The following is a 15634-nucleotide window of genomic DNA, read 5'->3' as shown; positions in this document are numbered from 1 at the left end:
TGTGAAAACCTTGTGAAGACTTACAGAAAACATTTGACCTGTGTCATTGACAACAAAGGGTATATAACAAAGTATTGAGAAACTTTTGTTATTGACCAAATACTTATTTTCCACCATAATTTGCAAATAAATTCATAAAAAATCCTACAATGTGATTTTCTGGAAAGAAAATTCTCATTTTGTCTGTCATAGTTGACGTGTACCTATGATGAAAATTACAGGTCTCTCTCATCTTTTTAAGTGGGAGAACTTGCACAATTGGTGGCTGACTAAATACTTTTTTTCCCCACTGTATGTGCTGAAGTTGGGCTTTTTAAACACTTTTTTCCCTGACACTGTTGACACTGTTTTAACACTGGCTTTTCTATACACTTTAACACTGTAACACTGTACAACTGTAATGAAGAAGATATGACATGCAAAACATCATTTTAACACGCATCAATCAATCAATCACATTTATTTTATAAAGCCCTTTATACATCAGCAGCTGTCACTTAGTGCTTATACAGATGGCCAGCCTAAAACCCCCAAAGAGCAAACAATGCAGATGTGGAAGCGCGGTGGCTTGGAAAAACTCCCTAGAAAGGCAGGAACCTAGGAAGAAACCTAGAGAGGGACCAGGCTCTGAGGGGTGGCCAGTTCTCTTCTGGCTGTGCCAGTTTGAGATTCTAAGAGTACATGGCCATAAAAGCTTGATCATTCTTCAACATGTTCAAACGTTTATAGATGACCAGCAGGGTCAAATAATATTCACAGTGGTTATAGAGGGTGCAACTGGTCAGCACCTTAGGAGTAAATGTCAGTTGGCTTTTCATAGCCGAGCATTCAGAGGTCGAGACAGCAAGTGCATGAGAGAGAGAGAGAGAGAGAGAGAGAGAGAGAGAGAGAGAGAGAGAGAGAGAGAGAGAGAGGATCGAAACACTCATGCACACACAGTAATATGGGATATGGCAATAAGAATGTCAGTTTAATATGCAGTGAAGATCACCTCCTATTACCCTTCTCAGAGTTTGAAGAATTCCATCACACAGAGAGAAATGCTTTGATGTACAAAAATACATTTATTTGAAACAATTTCAAAATGACAGTTTCTTTACAGTAGAAATATTGAAATAAAGATGAAACAGAACCGTACTGATGACGCATGCATTTTTAGGATTTGTGCAATGAAGAGTATTACAATGGTCTGCCCTTAGAATTATAATAAATGTGTTAAAGAGGTCAATGAAACGCAGACTTTGGGGATTGGCGCACATTCAACAAATCAGATCTAACAAAGTGGATAGTTGTCAAATCCGTCATGATTGATGTATTGTAACAGACCCACAAAGTGGTTACTAAAGTGTGATTTGCATATATTTGGCTGTTTTCGCTGCATAACATTTAGGAGTTGTCCCTTTTCAGGTTTTAAGAGGTGACTGCTAAATGCTATCTCCCATTCGTATAAGCTAGTAGTATAGCTAGCATACAGAAATCAATGGTGGTAGTCACAGTCGTTTTGAATTGTAATGCAGTTGATTGGTGACGATGACATCCATACCAGCGTAATACTCCGATTTTTTCCTCAACGTAGTGTGAAATACACATATAAACAATTGCATTAATGTAGGCTAATTTTGCTGTGGGGAAATAATGAGGAGATTCAAGAAACTTCCGCTATGGCATCTTTCTCCCACACGTTTCCAAGGCATTTCCATAGTTTTGGTCGAATTCCATTGACCTCTTTACCGCATCTATGTAAGCTAAGATTTCTTAATTTCCCTTTTTACAATCTTGATTCCCTTTCAGATTTCATAGATAATCTTATAATTGATGTTCAACATTTGTACCACAAATTAATCAAACCAGCTCAGTAGAATCTGATGTAAAGCAATGAACACAAGAGAAAGCTATTCAAACGAACATTGCAGAACAAAATATCCACACTAATAAATAAGCACACAAACTGTAACAAATGTCACAAAACCCAATGACTTTCCCTACAAACCTGCAGCAGTACAGATAATATATTTTCAGAATAAGTCTTGCCTCTGAAGGATGTCTGAAGAACTTACCACTGTTGAATGATCGACGACCAAGGCTAAAATGCCAACGCATGTTTCCTGCTCATAGGGCGAAAGGAGCTTCGAGGCTCATGGGATGAATGGTTGTACTCCACCGTTATAATGGCCTTACATGCCAAAGGAATGTCTTTCCGAAGAAATTCAGGAGAAATAAAAGGAATTATACATGTGGATGAACTCTCAGTGACCTTCTAGCTCAGCTAGTTCAGCTTTGTCTACCAGTGGAGGCAGTGGAGGAGTTGCCTTAGAAACTGGTGGTGGCAGAGATGACAAAGAAGAAACACTTCCATGTTCCCGTTATCTGTCACTACGGTAATCTTTCTTTTTTAATAAGTATTTGAACAAAGCCAGCGTGACATTGAGAACATCAAAATTAGTTGTCAACAACAAACCAAATAGGGACAGTGAGATGAGTGAGGATGATGCAATTATCGTTCAACAAAAGAAAGTGGGGCTTTGGTATGTCGTGTCAGGAAAAATGGAACCGGAGAGGAAAAAACTGTCACTGTGGATGGAATTTCAGGCATCATTACAATGTTAGTTGTCGCTACAGCAACGGCTTGCTATGACAACTGCTATAACACTCTTATTAGAATGTAACACCACTCTTATTACAATGTAACAAGGGACTACAGATACAGAAGCGCCACCTCTTTCCTTTACTACTGATCACACACTTATGTACACTATCATGGGAAACACTTTCCTGTGACTGAAAATACACTTGTGCAACATTCTCTAAACATCCCTGTCCTTCTCTCCTCTCACTCTCCTTTGTGTCATTACGTGCCGACTCCAGGCACGGCATTCTGGGATAGCTCGGCATGGTGCATTCGGTGCTTAACCATCCACCCATCTCTGTTTACAGCCAGACTGGCTACACCTGCTGCCAGGGGACCTGTGCGTGCCTTCAAGCTGCTGACTGGCTGACTGGTGCTCCTGCTCCTACTCCTGCTGATGACAGCTTTCAGAGGACTGCTTTGCACAGCAGTGTAGTGGAGGAAACTAGCTACTAGCTAGCATGCATACTGTTGTGTGTACAGTATTTCACTACGTTAGGGAATTCAAGTGGTGGAACTTGACTCAACAGTTGGTTTCTAACTGCCAAATGAAGCTGATGAAATGTGTTGATAGTGGGATAATTTGATAAGACTCATATGGATGGGATGGTGGTTAAAAATCTGTGTGTTGTGAGGTTTTTACTCTAGACACCTTATCAGATGAGTGGAAAGTCAACACAACGTTGTTTTGTTCCCTTCTTGTATGGAAATAATGTTTGAGAGATAATGTTTGAGGAGATTACCATGAAACTCTATGAGAGTTCATGTGCTTTACAGCGATAGAACACTATGAATAGATGCCAGCAAAGGACATGATAAACTATAGCACTGCAAAACACCCCCAAGCTACTTGTCCTTGTCACGTTGAAGGGCCTTATACAAAATACTCATCAGTAATAACAATTGACATGTACAACAACGTGTGATCTTGATGAGTCAGACACATATTATATCCACGGATCATAAATGGTTGATTCCACTTTTCTCGTTACATTCAAAGGGCAAACAATATAAATAATCCCATGATGCTTATGGAAAGTGTCGTCTGTTACAAAGAGTTTAACCATTGAGATGCATGTAAAAAATTTCCACCAATTATGTGTTTTATTTCATTTCAAGCAGGGGTGGCGTTGTGTAAACCTGGTTTAATATTTAGAAATTGATTCCCTTCTTAACAGTTAAACCCTTTGTATGAGACAGATACATTGTATAGCCATAAATTAACAAAATGATGGATATGCGAGTCTGTATATATACACTGTATGTAAAAATTACTGAGCTCTTTTGATGAATAGAAAATAACTATTTACAACACTTGCTTATCTACAACACATACATCGTGTCCTTAATAATAACATGCACAAGTCAAGGACCTCATTAAAAACAAATAAAGTTAGACTCTTTCTATAAGTAACATCTAGCTTTTTAACACGCTTTTAAGAACTGATAACAGGTCATGACTAGATCTCCTGTGTTCGGCATTGTACTTTTACTACAAGCATGTGGAAAGTAAATATACATATAGTATATACAGAGCTTTAACAGATATCTAAAGATAATTTGGTACATTTTCAATAATATTCCCTGTTAGATCGGAGACCTAGACATGTTGGCCCATACAGACAAAACTCTTATACCTCATGAAAAGTAAAACTTTAAGAAATGTACATAACTCTCTTCGTAGGTTTTGATAAAGGCTTTGATAAATGTCCATGAAATAAGACAATTATGGACTGAAAATTAACAATTTTTTTGTAATCCAAATTGTGTAACAATAGGCCTAAGTAGCTCATACTTGTAATTAAAACTTGTCTCATTGAGTGGATTTCAAATTCGCCGCATAGATGCTATCAAACAAGACACCCATGCACATCAGTATAAATGAGGTCCTTAGAAAACTATTAACCATGGGGTTGTGTTTGAGAAATTACAAAAGAAACCAAAAAAGAGAAAACCCTCAAAATGTCAATACTTTAAGTCTGTACACATTTGTTGCATTCCTTCCTGGGCTTTACACGCTAGTACAGTTAGGAATCTCCCTTGTGCTCTCGCAGGCATTTCCAATTCGCCCTGGGGTAGAGAGAAAAAAAACACAACATAAGAACAATGTGGGTTAGTCCACTGTTAGTAGAGGCTTTGATGCCTGTGAAACAAATAACTACTTGGACATTGATACGGCCTGTAAAATACTTGGGTTTCATTACAATGTCTTATCAAAAGCTCTTAAGCTGTTGTTTCATGTGTGGGACATTAGTGGCTGACCCATTCGTTAGTTTGTTTCCTTGTTTTCTTCTGAAGATACAGTACCCCTCCTTTTTCCTACCAGTAAATTCCATGTAAAGAAACAATGTAGACTTTCTAAACACTATGTAGTGTATACACTGCAGGTCAAAAGTCAACATTGTCATACACGGAGATATGACCTATATGTGTTCTAGTCCAATTCAATTAGTTTGGACAATGTATGTGTAATATTGGTGGCTCTTTCTCAACAAGGAAGTTCAAAGTCACCAAATCAGTAACTTGCTAATAACAGAATGTCACGGTTTCGGCCGAGACTGCTCCTCCTCCTGGTTCGGGCAGGCTTCGGCGAGCGCCGTCCCCGGAGTACTAGCTGCCACCGCTCTATGTTTCGTCAGTCGATTGCTTTTGTCTGTCTGTATCACCTGTGGCCATTTGTGTGTTGATTGCGTGCCCTATAAGTTCCTTGTTTTGTGTTAGTATTATTGTGTGTTGTTTTCACTGTCATGCTGTTCGGAGCTACGTGTTTGCACTCTGTTTGTTTTATGTTTAGTGTTTACGCGTGTATGCGTAATTCTCCCTCGCCTCTTGTTTTGTCGAGGTTGTGTTACTTTTGGACAGTTGACTTTGGATTATTAAAGTCTGTTGGACTTAACCTCTGTGTCCTGCGCCTGACTCCTCCACCACATCCACATCGGTTCCCTTCTGACAGAACAACACACCAACATGGAGTCAGCAGGAACAGCGGCGGCACCCGAATCCCTGGAATACCGGATCAACTACCAGGACACCATGATCCGGCAACTCGGGGCTGCCATGGAGGATGTGTCCAACACTCTGCGCCGGTTGGTGAATAGAGAGGTGCCCACGCACTCTCACAACATCCCATCACCAACGGCCAGTCCTCCTCTCTCAGCACCGGAACCCAGTGGCATTCGGCTCTCGCTCCCGAGGGCATATGACGGTTCTGCAGCCGGGTGTCAGGGATTTCTCCTGCAGGTGGAACTTTACCTGGCCACCATACACCCGGCGCCCTCGGGATACGAGAGCGTCTCCGCCCTCATCTCCTGTCTATCCGGCAAGGCGTTGGAGTGGGCCAACGCCGAATGGAGGGGAATAGACGCCGCAACCATCACCTACGCGGAGTTCTCCCGCCGCTTCAGGGCTGTCTTCGATCATCCACCTGAGGGGAAAGCGGCGGGAGAGCGTCTGTTCCACCTCCGACAGGAGAAGAGGAGCGCACAGGAGTTCGCACTGGAGTTCCGGACACTAGCAGCGGATGCGGGGTGGAATGAGAGGGCCCTCATCGACCACTACCGGTGTAGCCTACGAGAGGACGTTCGTCGTGAGCTGGCCTGCAGGGACACCAACCTGTCGTTCGACCAGTTGGTGGACATTTCCATCCGTCTAGACACCCTGCTGGCTACCCGCGGACGTCCCGAGTGGGGGTCGTCCATTCCGCCCTCCAGCACCTCCGAGCCGATTCCCATGGAGCTCGGGGGTGCTGGCGCTAGAGAGAGGAGGAGAGGTAACCCGAGGGGGGCCATCCCCTGCACCACCTGTGGTCGTGGAGGACACACCGCGGCCAGGTGCTGGGGAGGGTCTCCTGGGAGAGGTGACAGCAGGCCACGCACTGGGGAGTCATTTCAGGTGAGCAGGCGCCCCACTTACCCAGAGCTCTCTGTTGGTCACATGAGTATTCCTGTGAAATTTCCACAGGTGGCACCTCATTCCCAGCATAAGGCGCTAGTAGATTCAGGCGCAGCTGGGAACTTTATTGATCGGGCATTTTGTTGTAGGTTAGGAATCCCCCTTCGGCCGGTAGAAGCTCCATTTCCTGTCCACGCATTAGACAGCCGGCCGTTGGGGTCGGGTCTGATCAGGGAGGTCACAGCACCACTGACGATGACGACGCAGGGGGGTCATGAGGAGATCATTCAGTTTTATCTGATTGACTCTCCTGCGTACCCCGTGGTGTTGGGCCTTCCCTGGTTAAGCACCCATGATCCTACCATAGCGTGGCAACAGAGAGCTCTTATGGAGTGGTCTGCCCAGTGTGTAGGGAGATGTTTAGGTGTTTCCGTAGGGGCGACCTCGGTAGAGAGTCCGAACCAAGTGCCCGCACTGCGCATTCCCCCTGAGTATGAGGATTTAGCACTTGTGTTTAGCAAATCGAGGGCAACACGGCTACCTCCTCATAGACAGGGGGACTGTGCGATAAATCTCCAAACAGGAGCGGCTCTGCCACGGAGTCATGTGTATCCCCTGTCTCAAGAGGAGACAGCGGCTATGGAGACTTACATAGCCGAGTCCTTGGCACAGGGATACATACGGTCCTCTACTTCCCCGGTCTCCTCGAGTTTCTTCTTTGTGAAGAAGAAGGACGGGGGATTGCGCCCGTGTATTGATTACCGGAGTCTCAATCAGATCACGGTTAAATACAGTTACCCACTTCCACTGATTGCGACGATGACGGAGTCATTACGCGGAGCGCGGTTCTTCACAAAGTTGGATCTCAGGAGCGCTTACAATCTGGTGCGCATTAGGGAGGGGGATGAATGGAAAACAGCATTTAGTACCACCTCGGGTCATTACGAGTATCTCGTCATGCCATACGGGTTAATGAATGCTCCTTCAGTCTTCCAATCCTTTGTTGACGAGATTTTCCGGGACATGCATGGGCAGGGTGTAGTAGTTTACATCGACGACATCCTAGTGTATTCTTCTACACGAGCCGAGCATGTAGCCCAGGTGCGCCGAGTGTTGAGAAGACTGTTGGAGCATGACCTGTATGTCAAGGCAGAGAAATGCCTGTTCTTCCAGGAGTCCGTCTCCTTTTTGGGTTATCGGTTGTCTGCGTCTGGCGTGGAGATAGAGGTAGACCGGGTATCGGCCGTGCGTAATTGGCAAACTCCAACCACTGTAAAAGAGGTGCAGCAGTTCTTGGGTTTTGCTAATTACTACCGGAGGTTTATTCAGGGTTTTGGACAGGTTGCAGCTCCCATTACGTCCCTGCTAAAGGGGGGTCCGGTTCGTTTGCAGTGGTCGGCTGAGGCGGACAGGGCATTTGTCAAACTAAAGAACCTGTTCACCTCGGTCCCTGTGCTGGCGCATCCGGATCCCTCTTTACCCTTCCAAGTAGAGGTAGACGCTTCCGAGACCGGTATTGGGGCAGTTCTGTCACAACGGTCCGGCACGCCACCTAAACTCCGCCCCTGTGCGTTCTACTCTAAGAAGCTCAGCTCGGCGGAGCGTAATTATGATGTTGGGGACAGGGAGCTGTTAGCCGTAGTCCAGGCCCTAAAGGTGTGGAGGCATTGGCTTGAGGGGGCTCAACACCCTTTCCTCATTCTGACTGATCACCGTAACCTGGAGTACATCCGGGCAGCTAGGAGATTGAACCCTCGTCAGGCTAGGTGGAACATGTTCCTAACCCGGTTCGTTTTTAAGATCACATACATCCCTGGGTCCCAGAATGGTAAGGCAGACGCCCTGTCCCGGCGGTATGACACAGAGGAGAGGTCCAACGAGCCTACTTCCATATTGCCGGAGTCTTGTTTGGTGGCTCCGGTGGTATGGGAGGTCGATGCGGAAATCGAGCGGGCACTGCGTACCGACCCTACTCCCCCCGAGTGTCCTGTGGGGCGGACGTACGTTCCGCTCGAGATTCGTGATCGACTGATTTATTGGGCTCATACATCACCCTCCTCTGGACATCCAGGTATTGGCCGGACCGTGCACTGTCTTAGCATGAAATACTGGTGGCCAACATTAGCCAGGGATGTGAGGGTTTATGTCTCCTCCTGCTCGGTGTGTGCCCAGTGTAAGGCGCCTAGACATTTGCCCAGGGGTAAGCTACACCCCCTGCCCGTTCCACAACGACCATGGTCCCACCTATCGGTGGATTTCGTAACCGATCTCCCCCCCTCCCAGGGGAATACCACCATTTTGGTCGTTGTGGATCGGTTTTCTAAGGCCTGTCGTCTCCTTCCCATGCCGGGTCTCCCTACTGCCCTACAAACCGCTGAGGCCCTATTTACCCATGTGTTCCGGCACTATGGGGTCCCCGAGGATATAGTGTCTGACCGAGGTCCCCAGTTCACCTCCAGAGTTTGGGGGGCGTTCATGGAACGGTTGGGGGTCTCGGTAAGCCTTACCTCGGGGTACCACCCAGAGAGCAATGGGCAGGTGGAACGTGTCAACCAGGATGTGGGTAGGTTTTTGAGGTCCTATTGCCGGGACCGGCCGGAGGAGTGGTCTAGGTTCATCCCCTGGGCAGAGATGGCCCAGAACTCTCTCCGCCACTCCTCCACCAATTTAACACCTTTCCAGTGTGTTTTAGGCTATCAGCCGGTCCTGGCACCATGGCACGAGAGCCAGATCGAGGCTCCTGCGGTGGACGAGTGGATTCGGCGCTCGGAGGAGACGTGGGACGCTGCCCATGTCCATCTGCAGCGTGCCATCCGTCAACAAAAGGCGAGCGCCGACCGCCACCGCAGTGAGGGACCGGTGTACGCACCGGGAGATCGAGTCTGGCTCTCGACTCGAAACCTGCCCCTCCGCCTGCCCTGCCGGAAGCTGGGTCGGCGGTTTGTGGGGCCCTTCAAAGTCCTGAGAAGAGGTGAACGAGGTGTGTTACAGGTTACAACTGCCTATAGAGTATAAAAATATTAACCCCTCGTTCCATGTGTCTCTTCTCAGGCCGGTGGTAGCTGGCCCACTCCAAGAAGATAGGATAGGAGAGACCCCTCCGCCCCCTTTGGACATCGAGGGGGCCCCGGCGTACCGGGTCCGGACCATCTTGGACTCGAGGCGCCGGATGAGTGGTCTCCAGTATCTCGTGGAGTGGGAGGGGTACAGTCCGGAGGAACGGTGCTGGGTACCCAGGAGGGACATACTCGATCCATCCCTCCTGACTGAGTTTCACCATGGGCATCCCACGCGCCCGGGTCCGCGTCCTCCTGGCCGTCCCCGAGGCCGGGGTCGGCGCACGGCTGGAGCCGCGCGTCAAGGGGGGGGTACTGTCACGGTTTTGGCCGAGACTGCTCCTCCTCCTGGTTCGGGCAGGCTTCGGCGAGCGCCGTCCCCGGAGTACTAGCTGCCACCGCTCTATGTTTCGTCAGTCGATTGCTTTTGTCTGTCTGTATCACCTGTGGCCATTTGTGTGTTGATTGCGTGCCCTATAAGTTCCTTGTTTTGTGTTAGTATTATTGTGTGTTGTTTTCACTGTCATGCTGTTCGGAGCTACGTGTTTGCACTCTGTTTGTTTTATGTTTAGTGTTTACGCGTGTATGCGTAATTCTCCCTCGCCTCTTGTTTTGTCGAGGTCGTGTTACTTTTGGACAGTTGACTTTGGATTATTAAAGTCTGTTGGACTTAACCTCTGTGTCCTGCGCCTGACTCCTCCACCACATCCACATCGGTTCCCTTCTGACACAGAATAAACAATGATTTATCAGACTATGTATCTTACGTTTAACCCTGGCGTCCATCTCCTTCTCCATGACTTCTGTGGGCGTGGAGAACTCACTGAGGGTGATCTTAGGCGTGCTGTCGCTCTGGCTGACCGAACCGATCATCTCCTGCTCTTTCTCCTGGTTCACCTCTGCATATATGTTAATCCAGGGGATTTTTCTGCAGATTGGTAAATGTAGACAGACAACAGCCATGTTACAACAGGGAATTACTATTCAATGATGGTCCGTCCCATTGGCAGCATTTCTTTTTATTCAGAGTTGGTATTTTGACAAGACTAAATTAACCCCTGGACGTGTTATTATCATGAAGCCACTAGATATCTAACTAAAAAAATCTTCATCTATCCATCATTAAATCCCCATATGACATAAATGTCTAGTAGTGACATAAGACTGTAATCCTAATGCATACACATTTAGCATAATCTCTGAAAAATCATTCCACATTTATATTTATGATTAGAAATGTATTTCATCCACTCGTACTTCAATTTATTTCAAATTACAAGTCATTTTATTATTTAATTGTTTTGCTTTGTCATGTGTGACATTTCAATAAATCTGTTTCCTCTTTAGATTAATGCGTGGAATTCCATATCCATAATTGATGCGTTTTTCGCAGACTTTTCCATCATTTAATAATTCAGCTACTAACAGCCGAAGTACGGCAACAGCATATTAAGCAATTTAATGATAGTTTTCTTCACATAACATCACTGATTCACACATGTGCCTCATGCATCCAAATCACTCTAAATCTGTTTACTACATCTACAGTATAAAGGACATTTGAAAAGTGATTTAAAAGGAACGCCATTAGTTCATCGTTCATTTATGCAGGCCCTTTCAATCTAGCATATTATTATAATATGCATTATTAATAACGATGGCAGGTGATTAGAGCAGTGATGGGATACAGTGTACAAAGATATAATCATACAGTACTGTACATACCTCTTGAATTTGTAGATGAGAAACACTGCTAAACCCAGGAATACTACTGATAGGAGCATCAGCATGGCTGAACTGCTGTGTCTCGGGCTGGAATCCACCAAGGGTGCTGTAACAGAGGGTAGAGGAAGACCAACGTTAAACATAACAAGAACATAGCAACACAATAAAGGCTAATCTGGGATTGCCTTGGAGATTTTCTTGCTTCACTGCCAATATTGATCCTATACTGTATATTATTGTGTCACTAATAACAACCATGGAGTACAGTTGAGATATATATTTTGAATCACAATAGTCTGCTACAGTAGGACTACATACAGTCAATGCATATGCTGTACTTGAATCAATTTGTTGAAAACCAAATGATACCATACAGGACCACAGTGTACAATAAAGTTGAGTTTTGGCGCCACAACATTGTCAAAAAACGATTCCCTTCCAGTGGCCCGTATACAGCAACAAATGTCATTTATTTGGTCTGATCTGTGTGATGCTGTACTTTAGGCCCAAAACAATAGAGCTGGGACAAGGGACAACTTCGCCACCAAGTTTATGCAACAGTAAATAAATCTGGCTTTAGATTATGGGTAGATCCACGGCAATGATAGTGCATATTTAATATCCCAAATTTAAAAGACTGTTATAGCGTGAAATTGCTTTTTCTAAATGGCTGCCATCTCTCAAACTTAAAGCCATCTGCTTAAAAGAAGCATAGCAATATTCATATTCCGAGGTAAATGCTAAATTATGGTAAAAATGAGCCTTTTACAACGAAAACTGTCACATATAAAGTGCAACACTTACTGTGGAATAAACTGGAAGTATGTGGTGCTGATTATACTATTCAACACCTCCATCTCACCCTCTCTCTGGGGTATTACGGTGACTTTGAAATGCGTATTCATATCTATTATCAAAGGTAGAGCACAGTATATTTTCTACTGTGTATTTTTTCCAGCCCCAGCTCTGAGAGGCAGCCTGTGATGTCGATGACCTTTCTGAAGCAGCTTGAAGGCTCTTCCCACATTTTCTGAGGTGACACACACACACACACACACACACACACACAAACACAAATATTTTCCATTGTGAAGGAGGTTTTGTGTTGTTACTGGGTGGAAACTGGCAAATCATTTTAATTGCAGCCAAGAGTAGTTATTTATTTGTCTCATTTCAAGCCAACACTCAAACTGGTGTAATGTTGATTGATTTTATGCAATTCTGAATTCTGCATGCATTTATTACCAAACTTATTTTTTTTGTCCTTTTCTCAAGGACTAAATAATCAACATAATTATAGTCAGTGCAACACTCATTTTGTGGTTGGATGGGTGTAAAAGACAGTGAACAGATGTTGGACGTATTGATATAAAAGATCCGTTGTCTCAAGGAGTTCCACTTAAAATAAAATCCATCATCCCTTTCCTCCCATGTCCTCCTCCAATCTTCATTCACCCAGGATGGTGACAAACCTATCATGCATTTTAAATACAGAACAAAAAATGTGCTTGGTTTATGCTATCCAAATATGAAGACATTATCTCCAGTAAATAACATTGCATTTATGACATCACAAAAAGAAACAAACACAGCTAAAAAACAGGAAAATATGTAGAGAAAATATTCATTTCTCATGCAAGTACATATAGTTAATTTATGTAATTATCTTGATACTAACTTCTTTCCTTACCCAAAGTTAGCTGTGTGATGTAAACGATTACTCTTGCTCCTGGCTTTAGCTCGAACTCCACCAGATTCTGGTTGAGAGCGCTGGCAAGTATCTCAGAGATCTGTTGAAGGAGATGAAAGAAGCATAATTTAGTCCAACAATTGTCACCCTTTACAACTCTTTCAATTCACACGCGCTGCATAATGAAATAATATTTGCCATCTTGTCATGACACCCACCACATTGGTTCAGTTATCTCAATTGTCAGACTCGGGCGCGTAGAATTAATGTGTGTCATTTTAGCCATGACAATGTAATTATCCTATTGAGTGAATTGGCGTGAAGGATTGGAAACAATTAGTCATACATGCCATGACAGAATTACAATGACACTCAAAATGTCAGTGTCCAATCTAACTGTCCCATACCTGCTCTAGCTCCTCCTCTTTATTTTTCCGGCCCTCTGATTGGTTCTTGTGTGGTAACAGGAGGAGCTCAGCGGCCGTTGGCACACCTGGAAACACTGCAACCAATAGCTGATCCTCTGGAAAGTCTGACACCTGTTGACAATGGACATTACTGTTACAATATGTTCATACCTGTATGGCATTCTTTGGCTACAGTCAAAAACACTGCCCTTAGATTATATACATATTTAACATGTTTGAAATCAAAGGAGAGGGAGGTGTCAATGAAATAGCTTTGGGCTTGACCAACATGTGGTAATAACCCAATATAACCTACAGGTAAACAATGCTACAATATTTCACCAAACCAATAGACGACAATCCAGCATTAATACTACTTTCTTTTTTCAGTAACACTTAATTTATTTGACACCTAGCATCATAACATGTTATGACACGGTTATAATATTGTCATAACATGTCATAACAGCTGACATAACCTGTCATAACATTGTCATAACACTGTCATGACACATATATTTAGACGTGTTGCGAAATATATTGCAATATGTTATGGCTGGTTATGACATCTATGTGTCAAATTCCACAAAACCTACCACACAAGGCAAACCAATCCATTCTACTAACTGTAAGTCGCTCTGGATAAGAGCGTCGGCTAAATGACTAAAATGTATAATGTAACATTTTTTATATAACATTTCCTAAAATTGGCCATTTTATTACCATTGTATTTGTACACACATTGGTGTCAAACATGTGCCTAGCCCAATGCTCTGTCGCTGATGACTGGGATGAATGCGGGAGAAGGACAAAACACCCTCTTTGGAACTTATGACTGACATATGGTCATGTATGTAATAGGCCTATCTGACTTATATTATTATCCTTACAACAACTAAAATGTACCCTTACAACACCTTTATTTTCGTCAAACACTTTGGATCTTAAATTGTTTTATTATTTTACAAACAATGACTCGTATTAAGTGTATTTGCATGAGTACATAAATCACGCTAATGATGTGTATATTAGAAGATTACTTTTTATGAAATGTGTATCTAACATTCGCATGATAATCGCTAACGTTAGCTAACCTACCATAGCTAGCTAGTTGTTGTTAGTTGTCCATGGGTTTTTCTTGCATTTAATATACAAGACTATTTTATAATTTTACAACTACAAATGTACAAATGTACAATATATTTTATAATTTGTTTGTACAATTAGCACAATATACTGTATATAGAGATAATCAGATGTACTGTTGTTGCCTCGACAATGCATGGGTGTAATTAGTTGTTTTGAACACCACCATCTTTAGTTACAGGGCAGCTAACCTTAGCTAAACAAACACTTACTAGATGTTAACAGTTAACAGTTAAGTAGCTAATAATTAATAATTCAGAGCTAGCATTAGCTATGTTATGAAAACATTGAGAAAAAAGGATTGTAATGTATTTGAGAATGTGTGAAAGTTTTTTCTATTGCCATAATATATTTGGTATGAGTTTTTGTCACGATCGTTGGTTAGAGATGAGGACCAAGGCGCAGCGTTGAAGGTGAACATATCTTTTTATTACTGATCACACGATCAAAACAATAAACGATAACGTGACGTCTACAGTTTAACACAAACCGAAATGAACAAGGAACCACAAACACAAAGTGAAAGACAGACAGTTAAATATGGCTCCCAATCAGAGACACCCAGCTGACACTCGTTGCCTCTGATTGGGAGTCACTCAGCCCAACATAGAAAATCAAACATAGAATTACACACCCTGGCTCAACATAACATAGTCCCCAGAGCCAGGGCGTGACAGTACCCCCCCCCAAAGGCGCAGACTCCGGCCGCGCCAAACAACCACAACAGGGGAGGGACCGGGTGGGCACTCCGCCTCGGCGGCGGATCCGGCTCCGGACATGACCCAGGCACGGGTTGTGCTGGACTGACGACGCACACCCCTGGCTTGATGCGTGGAGGAGGAACGGGCCGGACCGGGCTGACGAAGCGCACCCCTGACTTGGTGCGGGGAGCAGGAATGAGCCGGACCGGGCTGACGACGCGCACCACTGACCTGGTGCGGGGAGCTTGGACGGGCCGGACCGGGCTGGCGACGCGCACCACAGACTTGGTGCGGAGAGCAGGAACGGGCCGGACAGGGCTGACGAAACGCACCATAGACTTGGTGCGGAGAGCAGGCACGGGCCGTGCCGGACTGACGACGCACACCACTGG

General features: G+C 44.4%; 1 protein-coding gene across 1 annotated transcript in view; it reads right to left on the bottom strand.

Moving 5' to 3' along the window:
• Positions 1-4637: 4637 nt before the first annotated feature.
• LOC311113577 (VPS10 domain-containing receptor SorCS3-like) overlaps positions 4638-15634 on the bottom strand; it is a gene marked incomplete at both ends in the record, with an annotated part of 211996 nt that continues 200999 nt past the window's right edge. Inside the window, 5 exons of the mRNA XM_084156824.1 lie at positions 4638-4696; positions 10341-10501; positions 11299-11404; positions 12989-13088; positions 13396-13527. Of these exons, the coding sequence (XP_084012950.1) occupies positions 4638-4696; positions 10341-10501; positions 11299-11404; positions 12989-13088; positions 13396-13527 (558 nt within the window). The remainder of the gene's footprint in view (positions 4697-10340; positions 10502-11298; positions 11405-12988; positions 13089-13395; positions 13528-15634) is intronic.

This window comes from Coregonus lavaretus (assembly GCF_964263955.1).
Source record: "Coregonus lavaretus genome assembly, chromosome: 40".
Lineage (NCBI taxonomy): Eukaryota > Metazoa > Chordata > Actinopteri > Salmoniformes > Salmonidae > Coregonus > Coregonus lavaretus.
This window is presented reverse-complemented; position numbering and strand designations above follow the sequence as displayed.